This window comes from Phyllosticta citriasiana (assembly GCF_038021145.1).
Source record: "Phyllosticta citriasiana strain CBS 120426 chromosome Unknown IWZ02scaffold_16, whole genome shotgun sequence".
Lineage (NCBI taxonomy): Eukaryota > Fungi > Ascomycota > Dothideomycetes > Botryosphaeriales > Phyllostictaceae > Phyllosticta > Phyllosticta citriasiana.
The window spans coordinates 495,871-519,121 of record NW_027117293.1 but is presented as its reverse complement, the minus strand read 5'-3'; the positions used below and the strand labels follow the sequence as shown (position 1 = coordinate 519,121).

The window sequence follows — 23,251 nt, the reverse complement described above, 5'->3', positions numbered from 1 at the left end:
CGTCGCCCATGGCTGTCCAGAGGGCGTCGACACATTCGAGACTGTTGTATGGCCTGGATCCCATGAAGCCCATTGGGTTGTTTGGGTCGGTGGGGTTGAAAAACTGTACCATACGTACGTAGTTTGATAAGTAAAGGGCATGGGGACACCATTTTGTCTTTGCAAGGCTCCCTCTGATGTACCTGAGCCACGCGTGTCAGCGGTGGTTGGTTGTTGGAGGGGCGTGGTGCTGACGGTTGCATGTGTGACGAGTCATATCTTGGCCATTGGTATTTGTGAGGAAGAGATAAGTAGTGGGTGGATGACTTCTCATGTAGGAGCACATGACGGACGGCGGGAGGATGCATGGAACTGCTGGGGAGCGACTGGACGAGCTTGCCTGCTGAGTAGACACGTCTCATCCCCCTCTGCTGCGTAATACCACCCCCCGTCCAACAGGCTTTTTTCTGTTTCTCGCCATTGCTCCAACTTGCCTCCTTTGGAAACTTTGGGATCGAGGTCGCCCAGTCTCGACTCGACGCGCTGGCTGTCCCAGTGAACCTGCACATAGAGCGAACAGTCGCGAAGTGTCATGGCCAGGAGGAAATCGGGCGTCGGCTCCCGGTGAAGAATCCCACACTGGTCGAGGCGTCTCTGCATATGTTGAAGCCCCTGAAGGACGTGGTAGCCCTCTCCATGTCTTTTGTGTAGTGCCGCATGTGAGTCGGCGGAAAAATGGCGACAAAGCTTTTCTATGAGGTCGTGTCGGGACTTGGGGCCATTATCATGTGTCTGCCCGTTGGTTCCGTTGGTGGCATGTGTGTCGGCCAACCAGCGTGGAAGGGCCGTGCCCACGTAGTTGGAAGGATTGTCCACCAATTGCGTTACCACATCCCGGATGTAGTCTGGCTCGCCCGTAGAAATGACCAATGGGCACAAGACCCCGTGCGTCTTGGACTCCTTCTCGCCTTTGCTCTTGCGCTGTGCACGCAATGCGCACGTACGACACCTGGTGGCATTGGGTGGAGCAGTCGGAGACTGCCACAGCCACTTGGGCTTGAACTCGAGCGTCACGCTCTTTTCCGCGTCATAGCTGTTCATGTCCCTCATGATGATTGCCGAGTCTGTGAGGTGTAGATAGGTGCCATGGCGCTTGGGTTCCCTCTGGCCGCTCTTTTCGCGCGTGCGCAGCTCCGAATTGCAATTCTCAATGATGTCATTGCTGATTCTGATCAGGTCCTGCTGAACAAGATGACGCTGAGGGATCCAATCGGAAATGGTGTTTAGGTAAAAGTCGTACGTTGTCCTATCATCCTGGTAAAAGGGAACCTTTTTCTTGAGACGTAGCAACATGTCCTTACTCGCGCCGGTCAAGTCGGCCCGAGTGCATCTGGTCACAAAGTCTGCCGCCGCGTGTTGGAGGCCGACGTCTTCGTAGCTTTTGATAAGCGAGTGCTTTTGCTTGGCCATGTCCCGGTTGAACATGCGCTGTCTCTCCGGTTCGTGGCTGTAGCGCCAGTCGGGCTCGAGGATCTTATGGGCGTCAAGCTGGATGATCTTGTCGAAGGTGTCGGCATGGGAAGCGCTGTTGTGGGTTGCGCGGACGGGAGCGATTCTGTAAATGACATTGGCATTGCCCTGGCAGGTGGTCAGCTTTTGCACACGTCAAACAGAACGAGGGCCATACCTCGGCCAGGAACCTCAGGTCGACTTGTATAGGGTCGAGATATGCGGGTAGAAATGAAGACATACAAGGCGGCTGGCGGCAGAAGTGGGCCCTGTTCACCATGGTCGCGTACGTCGGCGAGCAGCGAGCGGAGGCGCAGTGGGGTGATGATGGAGTAAGATATGTTGTGGGTGTAGTGGCTTGCGATGGGGAGGAAGCAAAAGGGTGAACATGTTTGGAGCCGGAGCGGTTGGCGCGGTAAGGTACGTAAGGCAATGCAATGCAAGGCGGCTGAGTGGGCAGCGGGAAGGCACGACGAGACGAGACGAGACGAGACGAGACGAGACGAGACGGCGGAAGGGCGTGAAGGGCGGTAGCTGTATGGGTATGGATTGTAAGAAGCAGCAACAAGGCGACGAGAGGCGGAGAAGAAGACGCAAGGTCGTATTTTGCGAACAGTGCGACTCGAAGCTGCACCTCAGCTGTGACCATGCGAAGGCCCCACCCCGAACAGGGTTCCCAGCCTTGCGGAGATCGCCTTTGTCAGCATGTCGTAATTTTCGTCATCTCAGGTCTGGTCTCTTGTGTAGATTCCCCCTTTCACTCCTCACCACACCATGTCCCAATCCACGCCCGCCCCCTCGTCCCTCCCCACGCCTCCTGCGTGCACGGCCGACTTTTGTCTCATACCCCTGGGCACTCCGACCGCCTCCGTCTCAGCCGAGGTCGCCGCCGTCCAGCGTCTGCTGCAAAAGTCGGGCTTGAAGCACTCGATGCACTCTGCCGGAACCACTGTCGGTGAGCCGTCACTCCCCGCCGCCACGCGGTAAGTCTGTAGACTCAGAAAAAAAAAAACCACTCAGAGGGCTCCTGGGACGACGTCATGCGCCTCATCGGCCAATGCCACTCCATGCTGCACCAAAACGGCGTCGTGCGCATCCAGAGCGACGTCAGGATTGGCACGCGGACAGACAAGAAGCAGTCGTTTGACGACAAGGTCGCAAAGGTGCAGGCCCTTCTCGAACAAGATGAATAGAACGCGCATGAGCCGCCTGTCCAACCCCTGCCCGCCGGTGCTGTCATATTCGACCCGGTCCTGAACGAATGGGGATGCAGATGCAAGCTGTAGCACTTGTCCAAATACGAAACTCCTCACGTGGTTGTATCTTCCTTGCAGCCTAGAAGCCGTTGTTGTGTGGTCAGACTCCAAATCGTGCTGCATCTGTTGGAGATGAGCTTGCCGGCCCTGGCTCGGTTATTTGACAGGGGCTTCGTTTGCTCGTCTTGACGCCGAACTTCGCAGCAGTAGGGCCTGTTTGATATTTGCATCCGTTGATCCATCGGTCTCTCCCACGGCTGAACCGTCGTGATGTCCTGCCTGGAAATCTCAGTCGCCTCACTTTAATGCTTTCCCCTGAATGGAGCGGCGGACCTGACCCTCGGCCATTTTGCCACACAAGACTGGCGAATACAGATATTGTCCGTCTTCAATCGAGTCTTGTTCCCAGGATTGCTCCCAACGCCGCGCTCTGCAGACTCAAAATTCTAAATCCAACCAGAAACCCGCCAAGTTCTATAGCCGTTGCATGACTTTTCTACAAAACATACACGCTACAGCTTCAATTGACTCCACAAATCAGTCGTTAGCTGTGGCTTTTGAGCTCTTTTGTTTCGTCCCGGCTCGTGCCTAATTCTCCACCGCCTCATTCTCCACAACCGCAAACTGCCTGTGTGGACAATATACTCTGCTACCTTTTTGAGGTCCAGCAGCGGTTCCTCGTTAGCTCCCTCAGCGTCGCTACGGAAGGCCTCATTGGCTTGCTCCACCATTTCAGCCAACGAGTAGGGATTGTTGCCCCTGGAGCGCATGTACAAACGGAATCGTCGACGCAGCAGCGGATCGTGGATACCATACAGCCTTCCAAACAGCCGCAGAAGTTGTATTTGTAGCTCCTTGCGCACAACCTCTGTTTCTACGTAGACGCCTTTCTGGCGCAAGATCTTCAGCAACACAAGGCTACGGGTCCAGTGGTGAGGACGCTTCTTGCTGCCTTTGTGGGGCACGATGAAGTCGCGACGGATGGACCAGGCGACGAAGGCGCGCACTGTGAGTGCGTTGAAGATTTGGCGGAGAGGATGGCTGACCTCCGAGGGTCGTATGTCAGTCGGCTGCCGTGGAAGCGGCCCTCGAGTTGCGAGCATGTCGCTGGAAAAGAATTCATCCTTGTTGAAGTGGTGATTGAATTCGCGTAACAGGTCTTCCGGCAAGTTGTGAGTTGTAGTGTAGAAATCTGTAAGCCAAAGCGCCAGGTAGTAGACATGGCCAAAGCGCTCAGTCATCCCGAAGCGGCGAAAGAGTTCATGCCATTGATAGTGAGAAACTCGGGTCCCCAACTTGAGAGCCAAGCAGCAGACGTTGGCAAACCAAATGTCATCACGTATTCCCGGCTGGGGACTTGTCATCGGAGAGCGGCCGGGCCTCCGCAATCTGAGCTGCTCTTCTAGAGTGCGGAGAGTGCCTTGTGTAATCTTGAAGCCCCTGAATTCTGCTTCTTCCAGCATCTGACTGAGTCGTGCAATATGATCGTGCCAGGAAAGATGATTGCACTTGCTCACGGCGCACACCAGGATATTCCATCCTAAGTTGTCAGAATTCCGCTCGGAGACGGTGAGTATGGCCAATGTGCGATTGATCCCAGGCCAGTCGTTCGCCCGAATATATGAGTCGAGCAGTTTGCGTTGCAGATTCTCATCGTCAAAGTTTTCCGGATGGTGGTCAGTCTCGAGCAAATTTCGCAACAGTTCCTGCTTGTTTTGCACAGCGAACCTCATGATTGCCCGATTGTACGTAGTCCTCTTGATGGCAATGCCCGAGTGGGCAATTTTTAGGACGTTTTGAACAATCGACTCGCAGTCTCCAGAGCGAAAGGCCATTTCTCGCATAGCCAATGACCCAATCTCGTTACAGTCCATGGTCAAGAGACAGTCGATTGCAAAATCTATGGTCAATGCTTTTGTTGCGAACAATCGGGCGCAAAACTCGTCGTCCACCTTTTTAGGCCTCATACCCACGGTCTCCAACTGGCGCACATAGACTGCGGACGCGTTGGAAGGATCCGAGGGAGATGGAACAGTGTGTTCCGTGTTCCTCCTTTTGTAGCGGCCTCTTGAGGGCAAGGGAAGTTTTTCAGTGCCATCGATTTCCTCTGCACGGCGGGTACCACTGGGACAATCGCCGCGAGACAGCAACCAGACATGCAAATTGCGGGCCATAGCAACCTTTCCTTGGTCGCACAATGAGGGTATAATCGTGTCATACACGTCATGCTGGTTGTTGCGGTGGTAAATCCATCGAAAAGCCTTGTAAGACTTTTTTGAGCCCCGGACGTGAGACGCAATCATTTTGAGTCCACCAGGGGCAGGGGGGAAATCGTTGATTAATCTTTCATGCCATTCGTAGATTCGTGAAGGTAGATGCTTTGAAAAAAAGTGAGCGAGGATGCCCTCGTAGAGTTTGTCATAGGTCTGGCCTGTCCTACGCTTCAAGTCCAAAGCATACGAAAAGACGCTCTCGAGGAGATCATCTTCGGCGATGTAAAGCCCCCACATTGCATTCGCCAAAACCCCCCCGGTTGGAAGTTCAACTTGATTCTGTCGCAAGATTTCCCAGGACGTCTTTACGGCAGTATTCCCATGAATTCTTTGCAGGCTTTGTACGTTCGCAATCCAAGCTTCAATTTGCACTTCATCGGCAAATTCTGCTGCATCATGTTCCGTGGCATCCTCTTTTGTTGGTGAAGCGCGCAACTTTGCGTGAGTCGCCTTCTGAATATGCTCTCCCAACGCTTGTCTCTGTACGACTGGATCGTCACCGGTGTCTTTCTTCTCCTGCACTGCATTGGGCGTGTTGTATGTCGAATAGAGCGCGGAGAGATGTCGGCGTGGAGCTATCCGGGGAAGCTCGTGGGTTGCGGCAATGATGCGGCGGAGCAGTCGCAAAGTCGATGGCTTGGCGAGTAGCCTGTCCAGTGCCGTGGGCATGGCCTTGGGTGGTCAATTGGGAGGTCTCAACACCCGTCATCACAACGAGCGGCGCCAGAGCATTTGGAAAAGCGTTGACTGCTCCGGCATGGGAAGTTGGTGCTTGCTGCGCTCCTCCACACAAATCGCGAACGCCATTTCGGCCCGCGTCATTGGTCAAGCCTCGCCGCCCGTTTTTCGCTGACATAATGGTCTTGGCAAGTCCAGCCCTGCCCTTGCATCGTACCACCGACCTCTTTAACGTCTACATCCGCGCAACCGACTCCCAATCCCATCCACTCCACCTCTCCGAATCCGCAACCGACGTCAAAATGGCTGGGTATGTTTCGACCGCACGATTCCAGGAGCATCTCGCGCCCGCGCGCAAGCTCCACGCTACAGATCCCCCTCCCCGAGCTTCAACCTGCCCTGAACATGGAGCCAAACCGCTGACGTCTCCGCAGCTGGGTCTTTCGCCAGAACAACGTTCCCCATTACCAGCGCCTCTTCCAGAAGCACGATGGTCTGAGGCAGTGGAACAAGGTCCGTCACCCCGCAGTCCCAAGCGAAAACCTCGACAAGCTATATCCGGCTGCTTGGATCGCGCATGGATTGAAGGGACTAGGCTGAATCATAATCGCAGACTCCCCGCAGCAAGTTCTTCCTCTACCCCTACTACGTCATGCTCTGTGGCAGCTTCGGCGCCGCCATGTACATGACTTGCCGCGTCGTTCTCGTAGGTGCCATCCGACCCCCAAAGGACCACGCATTAACGGGCAATGCAGGGCAAGAAGACCTGGTGGGGTTAAGCGAGTGGTTTTCAGCATGGTCGAGTGGGCAGATCATCCGCGATTGCGCATCGGATCTTGTACAGTCTAGACGAATCGGCCTTGGAATACCAGTTTTTCCGCGGGCCAACATTAGAGGAATCTGCGGCTGAATCTTCATCCGGATATCAACTTTCACATTTCATCTGTTGTGCGATGCAAACACGGGGCTGGATGATGCAGTACAAAGAAGATCCGAGTCCGGGGCCTAAGACGCGTGGAGAGGGGCTTAAGCTCGTGGGAGATTACATGGGGACTGAACGGTCTCACTGCTCGAATCGTCGAGTTGACTGAAGTCTTCAGCACACCAACCCTTCAAAGCCACGCCGCTGGCTTGGCTTATTCGGAAATCTTAGGGCAGGCGCAGAGTGTAGCAGACCTTGATGAAAATGTGTGGAACTTGTCTCGGAGCAAGCTCGTGCCATGAAATGCTGACAAAAAACCTGCAATCCAATAACGCATCTGCCTCTCCCTAGGGGAATTCATCGGTTGGCTGGGACAATCAAATCACTGAAGTCCAAGGGCTTGTTTTTCTTCCGTACTGCATTCCCATGCGAGCCTGTCGGTTCCATGCCCCCCGAGCTGCCAACCGCTGAAATTACTTCGCGTGATCATTGCATATTTATGCAAGCTCTTCTGCCCGTTGGGTTTTATCAAGGGTGAGGGGGGACTAATCTATAGTGCTGTCTGTCCGATAGCCTTCAAAAATACTGAACGCGGAGTTTACGACTAGCTGACTCGCTCATAGTCGAAGTATGATGGCCAATCGTACACTCCGTTTGCGCCTTTGCTACGCCTCAAGGTGCGAAAGCAAGATCGCCGAGGATTGAAAAAGCCCAATCCCGTTCCCGCTCGCTCATTCTGGCGTAACAAGGCAGCGGGCTGCATCCGCCGTTTGCACTGTCTGAGCGCTTTGAGATGGAACAGGCAAGACCGGCGCGGCATCATGAACAAACGCATACGGCGCCCACTTACCGGATTCACCCATTCAGGAAACACACGCGGTGTACTGAGGCGGACGAATGATAGTGTCCTGGGGCCCGAGATGGCTGTCGGCATAGACGCATTTTCAATTCCCCTTGACTTCTTACCGCCGATTGACCGGTGGTTCACCTGTGGGTTGATCGGGAATAGCAGCTCAAATGCTGCCCTGGCAGCTCCAATATTCTCAGAACATGGCTAACTGAAATGTAGTCCAAGGCCTGGAACCATGATGAGCCACACAAGTCGGAAAGCAGAGAAGATGAAGGCTCTGGAAAGTCACTGAATCCAAGAGTCAAACATGACTGGCTGGAATCAAAATTTATGCATCCAGATTGTAAGACATCCCTGCCATAGTCTGATGTTGGCACCCGTGTGGTTAGGGAATCGGCAAGCCGACTGGCACCGTTTGACCCCTGGATGTGAAAGTTTCATATCGCTCCTTCTTGCGAGTCCCATCCTTTCGAAACTCCTCCAAGCGTTTTTCAAATTGCTCGCTTCAACAGTCTTCTAACTTTCAACAGTCTCGTCACGCTCCTTGAAGCATGTATCCCCAAACCCCCTACAGTTCTTCGTCAAAGCAGCGGGTCTCCATGGGGTCGCGAAAACTAAAAGCCCCACATCTCTCTCGGTCCAAGCCTGCCCAACTCCCAACGCCTCCTCAGACCCAAGCTCGCGCACCGTCCCGGCTTCAATTTCCTTTTACGCCAGAGCTTGTGCCCTTGCCAGGACGATGTGCCCACAAGCAGCATGAAAGACCACAATTCTTCGATGCAGTCGAGGAACAAGATCCAAGCGATTCGGAGAAAGGATACGGCTCCAAAGACTCAGAAGAGTTCGTGGAAGAGAATACGTCACCAAACATCTTCTCGAATAGATCAGCGCCCAAACCTCGTAGGCTGGTCTCAAAAGCTCACTTCGAGAAAGTGTCCCTGGAGACCCCACAAGATGCATCAGCGGAGTCTGACTCCCCAACTTGGACATCTGGAATCGACAATCAGACAGCGCCTCTAAGCCGCCCAACAGCGACACCCCGAAGGCATCGTAGGGCCGCACATGAGAGCCCACTTCTCCTTTCTCAGACACATTCTGGGAGATCTACGCGAGCAACCGCTTCAGCGACCAACGGCCAGAGATTTCAGCACAGTGCAACGTCATCAAAAGCCCCTGACGCAAACAAAAGCGCAGAACACGAGTTCTCTCACCTCCTGCACAGCTGGAGCTGGCCCGTCGTTCACCGACACGGGAACTTTGAGGAGTGCTGTGGGAGTGCAAATGCATCTCCAGCTCCAATGAAAGAAGACAGAAAGAGCGAGGGCCGCCGCGGCACAGATGTGCGGACGGAAATATCGGTGGGGAGGATGGAGCCGCCGCTTTTTGCTTCGCCATCGCTGGCGCAGATGAAGGCCATGGCGACTGTGACGCCAGCGGAGGTCACGGCTCAGAACCAGACGCCTCCAATGATGCCAAGGAAATGGAGGCCGCCTCGTTTCGCTCGTCGTGAAGACGATCTGCTGCCGAATAGAGAGCTGGCGCAGATGCTGGGGCGTTTCGGATTCGCGGCGGAGAAGGGGAAAGGGAAAAGGGTCGAGCGGTGACAGGATTGGGGCGATTGCGAGGTAGTGAATGGGTTTTGCTACCGTGGAGAACTTCTTTTGGAATTGAACGAAAGTCGGTTGTTTTTCTGTTAAAATGGATGATGCGGTTCAGGTCGTGGTACCCCCCCCTTTTTTTTTTTTTTTTTTCCTTTTTTTGTCAATGTCCGGAGAGGCTCCACCCATATCCCCTCTTCGTGTCGGACGCCTTGTACTTGACCAGCGTCCTGGTATCCGAACCAGTTGCTTGGATAGAAATCGTACGTGGATAGCTTGTGACTGCAAGATACCCAGCTGACGCTTTCAATCAGTCTCATTGGCCCTATGCCCCGGCAGGATCAGACCTTCGCAGACGCCGGCGGCTCTCTAGAGTACAAGACCTTTTCTCCTCCTGCCCAAAGTCCTGGTACACAACACTCCACTGGCGAGTTCAACGATTGTAAGGGTTACGTTGCAGTATTGATCCAAATCATGCTACGTTTTTTGTTACACTTCGCGGCACGGAAGCAGCAACCTCGTAGTGCCGACCTTTGAGAACTGCACTCTATTTTCGTACTGGATTGCACCAAGATCAAACTTTTGGACTTGGTTTCGTTTGCCTTTGGAGTGAGTTCACCCAGGGCAAGGGAAGACTGAGCAGAAAACCTATATATATGAGAGTCGTTTGTGACGCAATGCCGAAACTTCGCTTCGTTGTCAAAACGTCATGAATTCCAGCGCTGTGTACTAATAATGCTGACTCATACTTGGAGAGTGATTTCGACAGAGAGAGGCCAAGGGATTAGTAGAGTCCAGGTATTCTCTTCGGCTCCCAGCCGCCTCCACCAAAGTGGTTCTAGACTTGCGGTCAGTTCTCACCGATTCACACCACACACAAGCTGTGCAGTGCTTTGTGCCGAGGGAAGTGGGGGTGTGCGAGAGGTTTATATACCCCTGAATCGACAGTGAACACGCGTGCGAACGGTACTGAGCGCCGTATCCGCTGACCTCGCGCATGCGAGTGACTGCTCCCTCCCCCTTCCGGTTAGTCAACTGGCGGGCTTCCAGCCACGTAGGCTTCGGTTCCAGCACCGGTGCCGAACATTCGGGCTCCTACCAGCTCTCTTGCATCTGTAAAAACCATCTCGCTGAAGCCTCGACGTCTGCAGCAAGGCGATCCAAGGATACAGCGTCTGGTATCCATGTTCCAGAAAATCCTGGAATACAAAACTGTTGGTCGTGTTATGGCCTTTGCTACGCAAGTTCATGACTTTCTGGGCGCGCCGTGTCTGAAAAGAGGCCGAAGCGGAGGCGAGCCAAAGCTACATGCGAGAGGCAGTGGTGATGTTGTCCCCTACGGAGGCGCAATGAAGGTCTACAACTCCATGGACCAACCATTAGCTTCACCGACTATCAAAGCCAATTCACACATACACCCCGACTCCCTCCCAGCAACAAACCACACAAACCCATCCAAAACCCAAACCACATCACCGCACCCACCAAACCTTGACCCAAACACCACCGTCCTCGCGCGGCGAGATTAGCGTTAAAGCATACCACCAACCGTGTGGCCGTTGAGTTTAAGTAGCTTTCCGGGAACAGAAGACAACTCTATCAGCTGACAAGCTTAACTGCGCCACGGGTTGAGCTTGGCATGCGCAACGCAACGCAGGTCATTATAGGCGTAATACTTGCGTAAAGCGTATGTATGAAGACTTATTTTTGGTTTTCAAGACTGGTTGTGGGTGCGGAGGCTGATGTCGCCGGAGAAGGTGGTCGGTTTGTGGTCGATGTAGTACTACTGTTGGATGCGCGACTTGGTAGGAAAGGATGCGCTCGAGAAATTGGTCCGCTTGCGATTCTCAGAACGATACAAGCGAGCGTGTCGAAGCTTGATATTCTGTATGTATTGTGAAGCATACGTACGTCGTGTCCATCATCACCACCATCGCCCCATCAACAACCCCCCCATCGAATAAATACACAGAAGTGAACCCCCAGAAAGGAAAGACTAAATGAAAAAATCGTACCTCGTATCATTCGTCCTCAACCTGTTTTCGAACACCTCCGATTTCTTTGCCAAAATCCGCTGCAAACTCAACGATCAATTCCAATCAAACCGTTGCCTCTGCACAAGGTAAAGAGCACCGTCACCTCCTCACCCCCTTTGCAGTCACCCATCTTCCCCGTGCTTGCCGGCGTCGGCCATTCGCACTCGTCGCCGCCGGGGGCGCACTCCAAGACGGGACATCCGCGCGAACCCTCAAGTTCAAGGCGCCTCCATCTGTCGCGCCAAGGCCTGCCGTTGACGGTACTCAGGTCATACCAAAGATGGCCTTCCGAGCCATCATCAGAATCCATGCCCATGGGACCGTCGGTTTCGCTGACCTCGATCTGATAGATGTCCGAGTCGAAAGATCCGTCCTCGTCGTGTTGTAACTTGACACAAAGACCACCGTCAGGACTGTTTTTGCGCGGTGACATGGGTGCTTCGTATGTGCCGCCGTTCGCTTCGATCTTGTGCTTGCCGCCGCTGTCGTACCCGCCGCCCATGGTTGTTTTCGCGTAAATGTCGAACGTGCACATGTTGATAACTTTCGTATTGGTTGCGGCGGTGGGAGCAGGGCTGCTTGCCAGGAGGACCAGGAGCAGCGAGGCAAATGATGTACCTAACATCATTGTGGTGGTGCCTTGCTGATTGCCTTTTCGTCCGGTTTTCCGAGTGAGCGTCCCGTCGGATTTCGTTGCGAAGTCGCAACTGTCGTCTTCCAAGTCAAATTGACGGAAGGTTAATTTTGTACCTTCAGAATGCACCAGGCGTGAAGGCTTGCTTCAGCTATTTTTTTCGACGAAAGACTGTCGTGAGAATGATCTCAGTGTAAAGAATGAACGGATTGACATCCAACAGTGAAGGATAATGGCGCAACTCAGAAACCAGGTACGACGCGCAAAGAAGCAGATCGATCGAGGAGGGCAGGGAACCTTGGTGACGAGAAAACACCATTTGCGCACTACCTTCTTATACTTAGTGCTCCGGAATTACGACGCCACGCGCTTAGAACGACGGGGTGATCATCGTGGCAACCCCATGCCCGGTCGAGAAAGTGCGCTGGAAATTGCGAATGGAGTCCAAAGGCCGAGGGATCCAGGACGGGCGCTCAGGAACAAAGAGCCTCTCGTTGGTTAGCTGCAAGTCTGACGTAGCGGCTTCGAGCCTAATACGCGGCGCTGAGATAAGAATGTTTCGCCTTTGTGATTGTTTGCTGGGAGGGTCCCTGATGGCCCGTTGGATAGTGGGATCGAGTGCCGCGCAGCTTGGCAGGGACCAGGATATCAGGGACAGAAGGCCGAACTCGCAGGATTTGTGTACCGTTGGTGAGACAATTTGTACTCTTTTTGGTGGGTCCTGCTATCAAATTGTGAAGAAAAGGTGAGCTGTTGATTTTGCTACGAGTGTAATAATTCAATCCGCCAACGCATAACAACGTTGGTAGTAACGACAGCGATGTTTGAAGTCGAATGTATCTGATTCAGATAGTGCGAATTGCGTGGAAAGAGAATGATACCATTGGTTGGGTTTCTCAAAGTCATGAGTCTAACAGTTTTGGTCGGTCCAAGCTATCGAACCAACCCAAGCCCGCAAACCGTTTGCCGAACAAAACTCCTTGCTCTGACGTCGAGCGCAGACTGCTCCATCGACGTGTTCACCGATCTCGAGTGCATTGGGATTTCACGTGAGAGATTCACTTTGCCGAATGGTGTTGTCGGCATCGGTACCTGTGCCGCAATTCTGACAGCGTGTCAAAGAATTCGCTCAAAGCACTGTTTCTTGGTCATCTCTTTTGTTGCCGTAATGGTTACTGACAACAGTTTCGAATATCTAAACGGGTCAGCATTGGTGCGACAGTTGCTGTAGCTTGGCGATGGGGAAATTGCTGCTTGGTCGAGTAACTCGAGTCGGGCCTGTTAGAAACCGTAAAGGCAACAACGCGCTGTGGGATGTTGAAGCAACCCATCTGATTGTAGGCAGATGGGTTTTGCTCTTCACGTAGACGCCTGGAGGCTTGTAATTCTGAAAGACGATGGGCATGCAATGATCAAACGTCCGACAACTTTCCAAGAGCGGCTGGTGTTCGAGCAATTCAACACCATTGGCGCACTGATGAACTGGCGATGAAGCGAAGAAAGAGGGTCGATGACTGTCTTTCTTTCCATATTTACCGTCTCGCAGAACAGTGCCCGGTGAAACGAAAAGCAACGACAGACGATTCAGTATTCCCAAAGAGCGGGGAAGGTTCCTCTGATAGTTAGCCGGTCAGGTCTCTCCGTCTGTCTCTCGGCTTCTAGCTTGGGTTAAGGTTGATCGGCAGCGAGGGACCATTGAGTTTCGAGAATTTCGTCGGGCTTTGAAGCCGAAAACCTTTCAGAAATCTCCTCGCCATTCGATGCTAGATGGCGTGCCGCAGTACGTCAGAAGAATTGAGGCCGAAGATCATCCAATGGTAGCGGGTTGGCGGGGATACTTTCGGAGTGGTACGACATGTAGCTTGATCGAGGGCCGAAAAGACATGGTCAGCTTTCCGATTGAATATGCAAAGCTGTTACCGATTTTACAGAAAAGTCTGCCACGGAGGCTTGAAGATGACGGACTATTCCGACATGATCATGGGAAAAACGCCGATTGATGGCCCACGGAGAGCATTGCGGAAGCGACGGCATCAGCGACACATGCTGGAAGCCGACCAGCTCTGGACCGAGATTCGAAATGTTGAAATGGAGAGCTTCGTGGCAACAGGTGAAAGATGGAGGGGGAGCGAGGTGTGGTGAGCAGTGGTGGCAGTGGAGAGAGGCGGGCCGGTGTTTTTCCGCAGCAAGTGGTGGAGTACGAAGTGGCAGGCAAGTAGGCAGTCCTTCCGCAAATAAAGAAACCTGTACAACCAACCTCCGACCACCCCTCCTCCTCGACCACTCTCGATATCGAGCCCACGAGGGGGTTGCCGTTATGCTCTCATGAATTGACGACTATTACGATCTCTCGGCCCATTTCTTCTCAGCTAGCTTTCCTTAATCGGCTGGATTTCAACCACCTTCATTCTCGACCCCGGCATCTAAGAAACTACCCACATACACCATTGTGACGTCTCGCCAGAGGTGCTTTGCGTGTCCATTTGCAGTTGGAGCGGAACAGTCGGGGTTGCAAATGACAATGGCAACCGGTTCGTGTGCAAGCATTGGCATGGCCCTACCCTTGCTCACAAATACCGCAGAAACCGTCAAAGTAGTACCGTTGACCTGCCACGGTCATTCCCGTCCCATTACCCACATCAGCTTCTCCTCGGTTGACCACGATGATCAATACTACCTCATATCGGCATGCAAAGGTGCGGTTGTCCGGAACATGTCGAGTATTCAGCTGATCAAAGAAAGACAACAATCCTATGCTACGGAACGGCGTGACTGGGGACTGGATAGGTACCTTTCTCGGACACAAGGGCGCGGTCTGGTCGGCTCGCCTTTCCGCCGATGCCACCCTCGCTGCCACGGGCTCCGCCGACTTTTCCGCCAAGGTCTGGGACACGCAAACCGGAGAAGCTCTCCACACGCTCGACCACCCGCACATTGTCCGAGCCGTCGCTTTCCCCAACCAGCCTCACCCGCAGATTCTCGCAACCGGAAGCCAGGACAAGAAACTTCGCATTTTTGATCTGTCTCGCAGCAGCGCCAGCTCCTCACCGACTGGCGTCAACGGAAGTTCGCCTACCCCGAGCTACGAAATTGGCTCTGGCGCCCACCAAGGATCCATCAAGTCGATTGTGTGGGGAAATGACCCAAACATTCTGATTACGGCCTTCGGAAGATAAGAGAATCAGATGGTGGGATTTGAGGACGCAAAGCACGATTGGCGAATACACGGTGGAGGGCACGCTTGGTAGCTGTGAGATGGACAACATCAGCGTCGATGGAGGCTCTGGAGGTGGAGTGCTCAGCGTGGCCGCCGGTAAAACGGCATACTTTTTCGACGCAAGGCAGCCGGCGCTGTTGATCAAGAGCATCAAGACGGACTACGACTTGGCTAGCGTAGCCCTCCACAGCGGACAGGGCAAATTCGTGGCTGGCAGCAGCGGCGACACTTGGGTTCGGGTGTTTGATTTTGAAACCGAACAATGCCTCGGTGAGAATTGTTCTCTCGCAAAACTTGGATTCTACTAACGTAAAGACAGAGGTTGGCAAGGGTCACCATGGTCCCGTCTGGACGACCATGTTTTCTCCCGATGGAAAGCTGTATGCCACGGGGTAGCGAGGATGGCACAATCAAGCTGTGGAAGTTTACAACGGCCCCGTATGGATTGTGGCGGTAGGACGGACAACAAGCATAAATAATAAGCATAATGATACCCTTTTCAGAAGTTCAATTGGGTCGGGTAGTCTGTCTGTTGTGGATTTAGTTGGATGCGACTATGAGAGCCGTCCACGATTTCCTCCGCAGCTTCAACTAGAGATCGTCTTGACACGAAAAGTACTCGCTGTCGTCGACGGCCACCTCTCCCTCCAAGCCATCATCGTCATTCTCAGCTTTGTCCTCAACTGCCGTCTCTCCGTCAACGTCATCCCTCTCAAAGCGCTCCTGATGCTCGCCCAACGCCGCAATCCAACCAACAACAACAGCAACCCAGCCCCTCTTCGCCTCCTCCTTGCGCCACGGACAGCAAAGCACCAGCACTCTTCCCAGCGTCGACTGCGCCAGCACTCTAGCGCGGTCAATCGGCCTCGACATGTTGTGCACCTCTGCACATGCCCGGCGCACCAAGACGGCAAACATGGCGCCGCTCCAGTCGGGCCGCGTCGAAGACGGCATGCAGATACCGCGCGATGCGGGTGAAGGTGCGGAAGACGCCGACGAGGGCGGCGCGCAGCATGTCGGCGGCGGTCCAGGGCGGGGAGGGGCAGGGCGGAGAGGCCGGTGGGTAGGTTGCGTGCGTAGACGGCGCGCAGGCGGGAGGCGTGGGCGGCGATGGCACGCCAGTGCTCGGCGGTGATGGTGAGGTCAGGGGATGTGGGCGTGGAGGGGGGCTCTGGTGGTGGTAGTGGTGGGGAAGTTGAAGGTGCTGGATTCGGGGGAGGAGATGGGCGAGGTCGTAATCCACTCGCTGTCTGGCTGGGAGCATTCGTCTGCGTGGTCGTCTAACTGTCCTGCGCTACCGGCCTGAGAGCCTTCATCCGTGTGGCCCGCATTGCCTGCGCTGCCGACCTTGTAGCCTTCATCTTCGTGGTCCACCTCGCCTGTGTCGCTGACCTGGGAGCAGTCGTCCGCCGTGGTCACTTGACTCATGCTGGCCTGCGGGGAGATCCACAAGCCTAACGCCTTGAACCACTTGTCGCTTTTTTCCTGAGAGCCACATCTTGTTCGTCATGGAAGAGGAAGCGGTCCGGGGACTCAGGTATAGGCTCATCAGGTGGAATGTACTTGTTGACTCGTAGCTTTGTGAAGTAGCGACAGAGGTTGGTCTATGGATGATGATTAGTTTGTGTTTCCCAATGTATTGTTGGACGTCAGCTGCAATGTTTACCAGTTCAGAAAACAGCAGATAATCCCAAGGTCCAGGGCGCTGTGTCGGATCCCACTCTTTGACCATGGTGAGCGTTGCTGCGACGGCTAGGCGCAGGTAATTGAACGAAAGGGAGAAGGGAGCGGAATTGGCGAAGGAATTTGCTCAGGTTACCAGTAAAGACAGAATCCACTGGGTAGCATGGAGCAACGCAGAGAAGAAAGCAAAGCAAGGCCATGAATTTCAAAACAGACAAGAATATAGAAGACGCGGTGGTAGCCACGTGACCACGCGATGTGAGCGTGGACTGAGAAACCGGAAAGAAATGAGAGAAATCTGCTGGTTTGCATTCGCCAGTCAAGTTCAGCGCCCAATTACAGACTTTTTTCGCAGCCATCAATCCTATCCTGCTCACATCCAATCTTCAGAAATCACGGCGAGCAGTAGACACCACCCTCTTTACCAGCACATTACTCAACCTCCATCTCCATGTCGTCGTTGATGGCGTTGTTTGCGGCGGCTCCCGGATTGGCTGGCCCGCTCTGAACGTCTCCGCTGCCATTGACAGGCGCATCGGCGGCTCCATCGTGACCCACGCCCCAGTAGTCCTCCATCTCAGCATCAAGCTCATCCTGCGTCTTTCTCGGCCTGCCCTGGACTACGGGCCTGCCATCATCATCGGCTCTCCGGCCACCGCGTCCACCAGTCCTCCTCTCTCCAGGTCTACGGCCCGATTCACGTCCACCGCCGCGACGGCGAGGGGGAGGGGGCGAACGTCTTCTCCCAGAATCCTCGCCTGGGACCATAGCGGTCGATACCAGCAGGCGGAGGCTTAGTCACGTCGCTTCGACGAACCTTGTCAGGACTGAGGCTTCGATCGCGAGATTCGATGCGTTCAAAGAGGCTGCGGCTCGGACGTTGAGCAGTGTCCAAAGGGTTGCGGCGTGGCGCAGGGCCAGGTGGGACAAGAGTGAGCGAATGGGTTGGCCGTGTGCGTTTGCTCCATCGTACTCGCGACAGGCCACTCGGGCATCTGCGAGGCTGCGATAGGTGACGAAAGCAACGCCTTCGCTGCGATCGTGGCGGTCGTACATTAAACGAGCATTCTCCACCGGGCCGATGCGCTCAAAGAGCTCCTGCAAGGAGTCAGGAAAGATATCGAAATGAGGTGTTGCGGACATACGTAAATGTCGTCCTCGGTCAATTCGTAATGCAGATTCTCCACCCTTATCTTGTAACCAGATTCTCTGTCCCGTGTCAACTACAAGTCGTTTGTGGGGAGGGTTGGATCTTCTACCTTTCGCATCAGGGCTACGGCGGAAAAGTCGTTCGGAGCGGGTGGCCGCGGCTGCGGGACGGGTGACGGGCTTGAACATGTCAGTCTGCTGTCGCGGGAAGGATGTCGAGGAAACGCACAGTCATCGTCCTCGAAACGGTCGTGGACCCAATCACTGTAGCCTTCTCAGTACCCAAATCCACCAGCAATTGTCGTTTGAGCCATACCGTTCGAGATTCCTGGAGTCGTCTCTGTGGCTCGTCTGTCATTGCAGAGAGGCGTCTAGATTAGCAGAGGTCTCGCATTACCATGGCTGCCTGAAACACAGTGTCATCGGCGAACAGCGGATCCACGCTCAATTGCGAAGAATCGAGTTCTGAGGTATGTTCCGGATCGTTGCGGTTGCGGCGCGCCATGGGTTCAGGAGGGAGGAGGTAAAACCTGACCAGGTCAGCGGCCGAGGGTTTGTGTACGAGGGCGAATAGAGTACCTTTCTAACGCCGTCTCGAGGGTAGTCGTCAGCAGGACGGGCCTCTACGTCCGCGTCTGGGCCCAGTTCTCTGTTGTTCCACCAGTCAGCCAAGACGGTTCATTCTGCCAGAAGAGGGACATTCGAGCGCTCACCTGCCGATCGGAGATGACGTTCGTCCCAGTGCGCGATCCATTCTGCAGCGGCAGGGTCAAGGAAACTTGGGAAAAGGAGAGGCAAGACAATGTCGTCCCCAGAGAGGTGTTGTGCGTGTCAAATGAAGAGACGGATCGTACTAGGGTAGTGCCAGGACATGACCTCCGCGGTTTGTTTGGGCCGCCCTCTCACCGCCCTCCCGTCGGCGAGCCTCCGTCAAATGTGGTTGCCGCTCTGACATCACAGACTTCATCCATCAATGTCATCCATCATTCCCTTCTTTGGCTTCATCTCTCTATCTCTCTGCTCGTCCTTACTACAAGTCCTCTACTTTCCCAACCCACCGGCGTCATTCCTCCCATGTGAAGTCCTTTGACGTTGCCCGCGGAGATTTTCCGTCCTCGAACACCACGTCTCTGCCAGACATGTTGATGTACTTCACCTCGAAGCTTTTCATGCTCGATTCTTCTTAAGCAGCCGACTCAGCTCCTCTGCGGAGCGAGCGAATCCTGCGCCAAGTCCCCTGACTTTCTTCGCCTTCCCGCTTCTTTTCTGTTGCAGATTTGGCTTCTCTGATGACTTGATCAAGTCAGCAAAACGTTTTTCTGTTCATCTTTGACACCGACCTTGTGTGGACAACCGCCGTCGCAACTCTGTTGAGGTCTTCCAGCAATTTGAGCAACTTCCAATTCTTTTCCTGTGCGAGAGCAATCCGACGGTCGATCTCCCACATGTTCGGACATCTCGTCCTCGTTCCAAGAGCGTAAATGGCGGCCTTGATATCCTCGTTTGGCAGCGGCGGTACATCGTCATCTTTTGCTTCGTTTGCAAATATTCGTTGCGCCCCGAGAGAGGGATTTTTCGTCCGTCCACACACCCTTGGTCGTTTTCTGCAATTTTCCTACGGCAGAATGGTAAAGCTCCGAGTATTCCACCGCTTCTCGTCGGTACTGCTCAAAGGATTGCATCTCGACCCGCAATTTCACGACAGGCGGTTTTGAGTCGAGTGTCAAGGCTCTCGCCCGACTCCTGCATGTAGACATCGGGACTCCACGGCTCCAAAGGTTTCCACGGGTTCATGGTCTTCTTTTGCATCTGCGTCTACTGGAAGCGACGGTAGTGTTGATATGTAGGTTCTATTGTCTCAAGTAACTTCGTATCCCAGACTCGATCTCAAGCCATCTGTCTTGCTCTGTTCTCGAAAAGATCTGGAATCACCGAATCTGAGACCCAAGACACTTTGTCTAAGAACAACTTTACAAAAATGTACGAGGAAGACCCACGTGGAGCCGAGCACGTCTCGCTGTTCAAGATTCTTGTCCCACAACAACTCCATCTCGAGCATCCAACGTCTACCCTTGCATGTCCTTCCGCACAGGACCTCGCGCACCTCACCACCTAAACGATGCGCCAAAGCGCAGTCAGACAAGTCACAACGGACCTGTATTGAATAAAACAAAGAGAGCGTAATCTGTCTCCACGATCTGCCCAGCCTCAACGCTGCGTGCGCCTCTGGCAGCGTCGCCGCACACTTCCACGCCCAACCATCGCCGTCTCCAGCACCTCCTGCCCAACGTCTTTATCCAAACCTCGACGCCACCGCTCCGCCGCAACCGCTTCCACCATGGCCGTCGCCGCGTCGAGCCTGTCGACCACTGCGCACGCGTTGACGAGCGGCACCGCGCCCTGTCTGAGCAGCTGCCGCGCGCGACGCAGGTTTGATATGCTGTGTGGATCGGCGCGGAGCATGCCTCGTGCCTTCTCGAGCACGGCTTGCCCGTCCTCGACGCCGGGGCTGGATGGTGCGGCTTGGCTGGTTCCTCTGCTGGGGCAGAATTTGGCAAACGATTCTGCGCGCAGGTCCTTGGGGATGGACTGGTCTAGCCGCGCGTCCGGGTGTGTGTTGTGGTAGCGGATGGCAATGCTGCGCAGGCGGTCGCCGTTTCTGCGGTGCTGCTGCAGCAGGCGGTAGATGATGGATTGCAGCTCCTGGCTGCTTGCGTCGGAGAAGATGTCTGAGGAGGACATGGTGTTCTTGTTTTCGGATCTTTCTGCTGATGCTTAATTCTGTGCTTTGTAGATTGGAGCGCTTGCTTGCCCGCTGAATGCGACGTCTATATAGCGATTTCAAATCGGTCCTTTGCCCCACGGGCCCCGAAGATGCTGTGATTCAGACTGGAACATGGAAAGCGTCTGCGTTTCAAGGTGTTGCTGGTGCTGGTTGTCTGATGTCTCGTCATCTTTGATGCCCGCACCACAGTGCGTGCCCAAAGGAACCACCATACTTGGCACTGATGCTGCCTTTAGGGAGCGTTCAACCACTGCTACGTATGAGGCTAGGGATCAGTTATTGACTACTACTATACGTCTAGGGAACAGCTGCCTGCTACCCATCGTCGCGTCTACGGAGCCTTCGTCCACCACTGCAGCCAAACGCACAGAGTATCGGTTTCTCCGGCACTGCACCTTGCGCTCTACGTCGAGGTGTCTGGCACCCCGGACATTATTTACCTCCATGTTCCTTCCGAATGTTTGTTCCATTGTGCTTTCTTTCTCTTTGTTTGCTCTCTGTTTCAGTGCTTGTCTGCCCCTTTTTTGTCGAGATGTCAACACCCTTCACGTAGGTTGGCACGTTGAAGTAGATATCTCCGGAAGTTTCCATTGTATCCCAATTATGCTCGACTGAGTTAAGCGGAAAGCCGTTGTTCCAAGCAAGAGAATGTCAAATGAAGAAGACCAACCGACCACAGTGGCCACAGAGAGATGTGAGACCTCTTCTAAGGAGCGATCGTCCGCCATTACAGCCGCGCCCATGGAGCAGTCGTTCGCCAATCCACTTGCGCCTGGGGAGCTGTAATCAACATCTGCATCTTTCCATGGTATCGCGCTGCCACGCCGCGCGTGCAAAACAGCAGCTCAAGACTCGTGCGTGAGCTGGAAAGGAGGCGGCAATCTGCCCTCCCAGTCCTTCAACGCTCCTTCGTAGTTGTCGAGACATTCCTCCAACTTTCTCAGCTGCTCGGGGTGTCGGCGCAGGAGGTAGCCGGCGAACTTCTTCAAGGCTTCCTGGCGACGCATCTGGCCCCATGTACCGGCCTCTGTCTCCATGTTGGCCATGCTGATGACGATCCATAGGTCTCGGATCGCGATCTTGCGATCCTCACGCGACTGAGTGTCCCAACTTCGCTTCTCGTTGTCTGTCAGGTAGTTGAGCCTCTTCGACATGATCGGGTGGAGGACGTTGTCTTTCTGCTCAACGATTGTTGCGAGCTCTGTTTTGAGCTTGTCGAGGCATATCTTCCTGCAAATCCAGCTCCGCCTGTCCATTCCGAAAAGTCCGGTTCGATTATAGAAGACCCTGCGTTCAACTTGCAACTGTTTCATGATGTCGTCGATGCAGTGTTGCAGCATGGATTGGGGATCGACCTCCCATGGACGAGGAAGCGTCGGTGGATTCGGGGTCGGATTCAGAGTTGGAGTCTCGGTACTGGAAATGTGGCGCTTCTTCCTAACACCACCAACTCCCGAAAGCGATCCCAGTATCTTCCTGCCTCTGCTGCTCTCAACGATGCTCTTTTCTTTCGGACCTCTCAGCCAGGCCCAGAAAGAAGGAGTGCGCTTGTAGTGCAAGCTCAACTCGAGCTCTTTGCAGATGTATCGGAGTTGCTCGTCAGACATGAAGCGGCCGCCTTCCTGTTCAAACGAAGTTTTGACGGCGGGAAGCATGTTTTTGGAGACACGTCCACTTGCTTGGTTGAGGGTCTCGAGTGGGTTCTCACCAGGGCCTTCTCCATATTTCTCGCTATGAAGCTGGAGCGCCAAAGGGTATAGGGCCTTGGTCCTCCAGTCCTCGCTCGTCTTCATCACCCTACTTTCGAAGTACGTGGTCAGAAGGATATCATCCAAGATGGATGGGCGCTCGTTGCCCTTGGATGGATGATCATAGACAATACTGCGCACGCTGTTCCTCGCTCGACCAAGCCGGCCATACCACGCCTCTCTGTCTGTCGTCTTGTCTCTCGCCAACAGCACGCGTTTTCCCGTTGTGCAGTATTCGTTCCCTGATGCCGTATCAACGAAGATCAGAGGGTTACTTATCTGGGCCGATTAGTCCAAGGAACTTAGAGCAAGGCGCGACGCTGGAGTGTTCCATACCTGAGAGCTTGTTGCCATGGTGAATGCACGCCGACGATGAAACGTTTCATGATAGGAGTATTGTGGAATCAGAAGATGAAGATAATCAGAGGTAGAGCCGCAGAAGTTGAAAAGCCGTCAACGCTGCAGAGTCGGAGTCCGGGTGAATGGACAGGTCGAACTGGTGCGATACCGTGGGCTTCTGAGTAAGAGAAGCCACGAGGTTTTACCGGAGGCCTAGAATCATGGAGCAGTTATGAGGGTCTGGTGCAAGGCAAAGTGATTGACAGACTCATTTTTCTCCGGCTTGTAGTGCAACTTTGACTTCCTTTTGCGTATCTACCTTCCATTTGTTTTTCCGAGAGTTGGCTACACGGTCCACAACTTCTTTTGTTGCCCACCATCTCGTAAGTTTATTACTCCGTTCAACATCACTAACCATCACACCCCCAGCGACTCAAAAATGCCGCTCCTAAGCTTAGGTAACATCGTTGACATTGATTCTGACTCGAATGGATCAGAGGTCCGTCCATAATCCGTATTGCAATTAGCCCAATTTCTAACAATCTCGACATAGGAGGATAAGTCGCCGTCGCTACGGGCTCGCACGCCCACTAAG

The 23,251-nt window shown here is 54.0% G+C and overlaps 11 protein-coding genes across 11 annotated transcripts; 4 read left to right on the top strand and 7 right to left on the bottom strand.

Annotated features, from left to right (window-relative positions):
* Positions 1-309: 309 nt before the first annotated feature.
* On the bottom strand, positions 310-1,332 carry IWZ02DRAFT_385300 (inositol-pentakisphosphate 2-kinase; the record flags this gene model as incomplete). The annotated part of the gene is made up of 2 exons (XM_066765394.1): positions 310-726; positions 856-1,332. 2 exons carry the CDS (start codon positions 1,330-1,332, stop codon positions 310-312), a joined length of 894 nt encoding a protein of 297 aa, XP_066618784.1.
* On the bottom strand, positions 1,333-2,249 carry IWZ02DRAFT_98057 (uncharacterized protein). Its single transcript, XM_066771492.1, has one exon. It carries the CDS (start codon positions 2,135-2,137, stop codon positions 1,523-1,525), a length of 615 nt encoding a protein of 204 aa, XP_066618783.1. The 5' UTR covers positions 2,138-2,249; the 3' UTR covers positions 1,333-1,522.
* A 6-nt stretch (positions 2,250-2,255) lies between these two features.
* Positions 2,256-3,062, top strand: IWZ02DRAFT_98009 (YkoF-like protein). The gene is made up of 2 exons (XM_066771490.1): positions 2,256-2,443; positions 2,509-3,062. Exons 1-2 carry the CDS (start codon positions 2,263-2,265, stop codon positions 2,679-2,681), a joined length of 354 nt encoding a protein of 117 aa, XP_066618782.1. The 5' UTR covers positions 2,256-2,262; the 3' UTR covers positions 2,682-3,062.
* On the bottom strand, positions 3,063-5,819 carry IWZ02DRAFT_98010 (uncharacterized protein). The gene has a single exon (XM_066771491.1). It carries the CDS (start codon positions 5,684-5,686, stop codon positions 3,257-3,259), a length of 2,430 nt encoding a protein of 809 aa, XP_066618781.1. The 5' UTR covers positions 5,687-5,819; the 3' UTR covers positions 3,063-3,256.
* Positions 5,820-6,130: 311 nt separating this feature from the next.
* IWZ02DRAFT_385406 (uncharacterized protein) lies at positions 6,131-6,474 on the top strand (the record flags this gene model as incomplete). Its single annotated transcript, XM_066765402.1, has 3 exons — positions 6,131-6,208; positions 6,309-6,401; positions 6,451-6,474. Coding segments are annotated over 3 exons (195 nt in total), but the record flags the coding sequence as incomplete, so codon positions are not given.
* A 1,234-nt stretch (positions 6,475-7,708) lies between these two features.
* On the top strand, positions 7,709-9,071 carry IWZ02DRAFT_485175 (uncharacterized protein; the record flags this gene model as incomplete). Its single annotated transcript, XM_066769212.1, has 2 exons — positions 7,709-7,810; positions 7,998-9,071. The coding sequence occupies exon 2, from the start codon at positions 8,019-8,021 to the stop codon at positions 9,069-9,071; it is 1,053 nt and encodes a 350-aa protein (XP_066618779.1). The 5' UTR covers positions 7,709-7,810; positions 7,998-8,018.
* Positions 9,072-11,002: 1,931 nt separating this feature from the next.
* IWZ02DRAFT_509552 (uncharacterized protein) lies at positions 11,003-11,963 on the bottom strand. The gene has a single exon (XM_066770476.1). It carries the CDS (start codon positions 11,727-11,729, stop codon positions 11,148-11,150), a length of 582 nt encoding a protein of 193 aa, XP_066618778.1. The 5' UTR covers positions 11,730-11,963; the 3' UTR covers positions 11,003-11,147.
* Positions 11,964-14,256: 2,293 nt separating this feature from the next.
* On the top strand, positions 14,257-15,348 carry IWZ02DRAFT_494228 (WD40-repeat-containing domain protein; the record flags this gene model as incomplete). Its single annotated transcript, XM_066770007.1, has 5 exons — positions 14,257-14,266; positions 14,318-14,431; positions 14,478-14,865; positions 14,921-15,222; positions 15,272-15,348. 5 exons carry the CDS (start codon positions 14,257-14,259, stop codon positions 15,346-15,348), a joined length of 891 nt encoding a protein of 296 aa, XP_066618777.1.
* A 195-nt stretch (positions 15,349-15,543) lies between these two features.
* Positions 15,544-15,967, bottom strand: IWZ02DRAFT_494227 (uncharacterized protein; the record flags this gene model as incomplete). The annotated part of the gene is made up of 2 exons (XM_066770006.1): positions 15,544-15,799; positions 15,915-15,967. The coding sequence occupies 2 exons, from the start codon at positions 15,965-15,967 to the stop codon at positions 15,544-15,546; spliced, it is 309 nt and encodes a 102-aa protein (XP_066618776.1).
* A 1,100-nt stretch (positions 15,968-17,067) lies between these two features.
* IWZ02DRAFT_502594 (uncharacterized protein) lies at positions 17,068-20,634 on the bottom strand (the record flags this gene model as incomplete). The annotated part of the gene is made up of 8 exons (XM_066770307.1): positions 20,162-20,634; positions 18,182-18,314; positions 18,101-18,135; positions 18,014-18,048; positions 17,913-17,964; positions 17,781-17,844; positions 17,453-17,733; positions 17,068-17,263 (listed from the first exon to the last, which is right to left on the bottom strand). Exons 1-8 carry the CDS (start codon positions 20,524-20,526, stop codon positions 17,068-17,070), a joined length of 1,161 nt encoding a protein of 386 aa, XP_066618775.1. The 5' UTR covers positions 20,527-20,634.
* Positions 20,635-21,414: 780 nt separating this feature from the next.
* On the bottom strand, positions 21,415-22,785 carry IWZ02DRAFT_485172 (uncharacterized protein; the record flags this gene model as incomplete). Its single annotated transcript, XM_066769211.1, has 2 exons — positions 22,654-22,785; positions 21,415-22,596 (listed from the first exon to the last, which is right to left on the bottom strand). The coding sequence occupies exons 1-2, from the start codon at positions 22,669-22,671 to the stop codon at positions 21,415-21,417; spliced, it is 1,200 nt and encodes a 399-aa protein (XP_066618774.1). The 5' UTR covers positions 22,672-22,785.
* Positions 22,786-23,251: the final 466 nt, after the last annotated feature.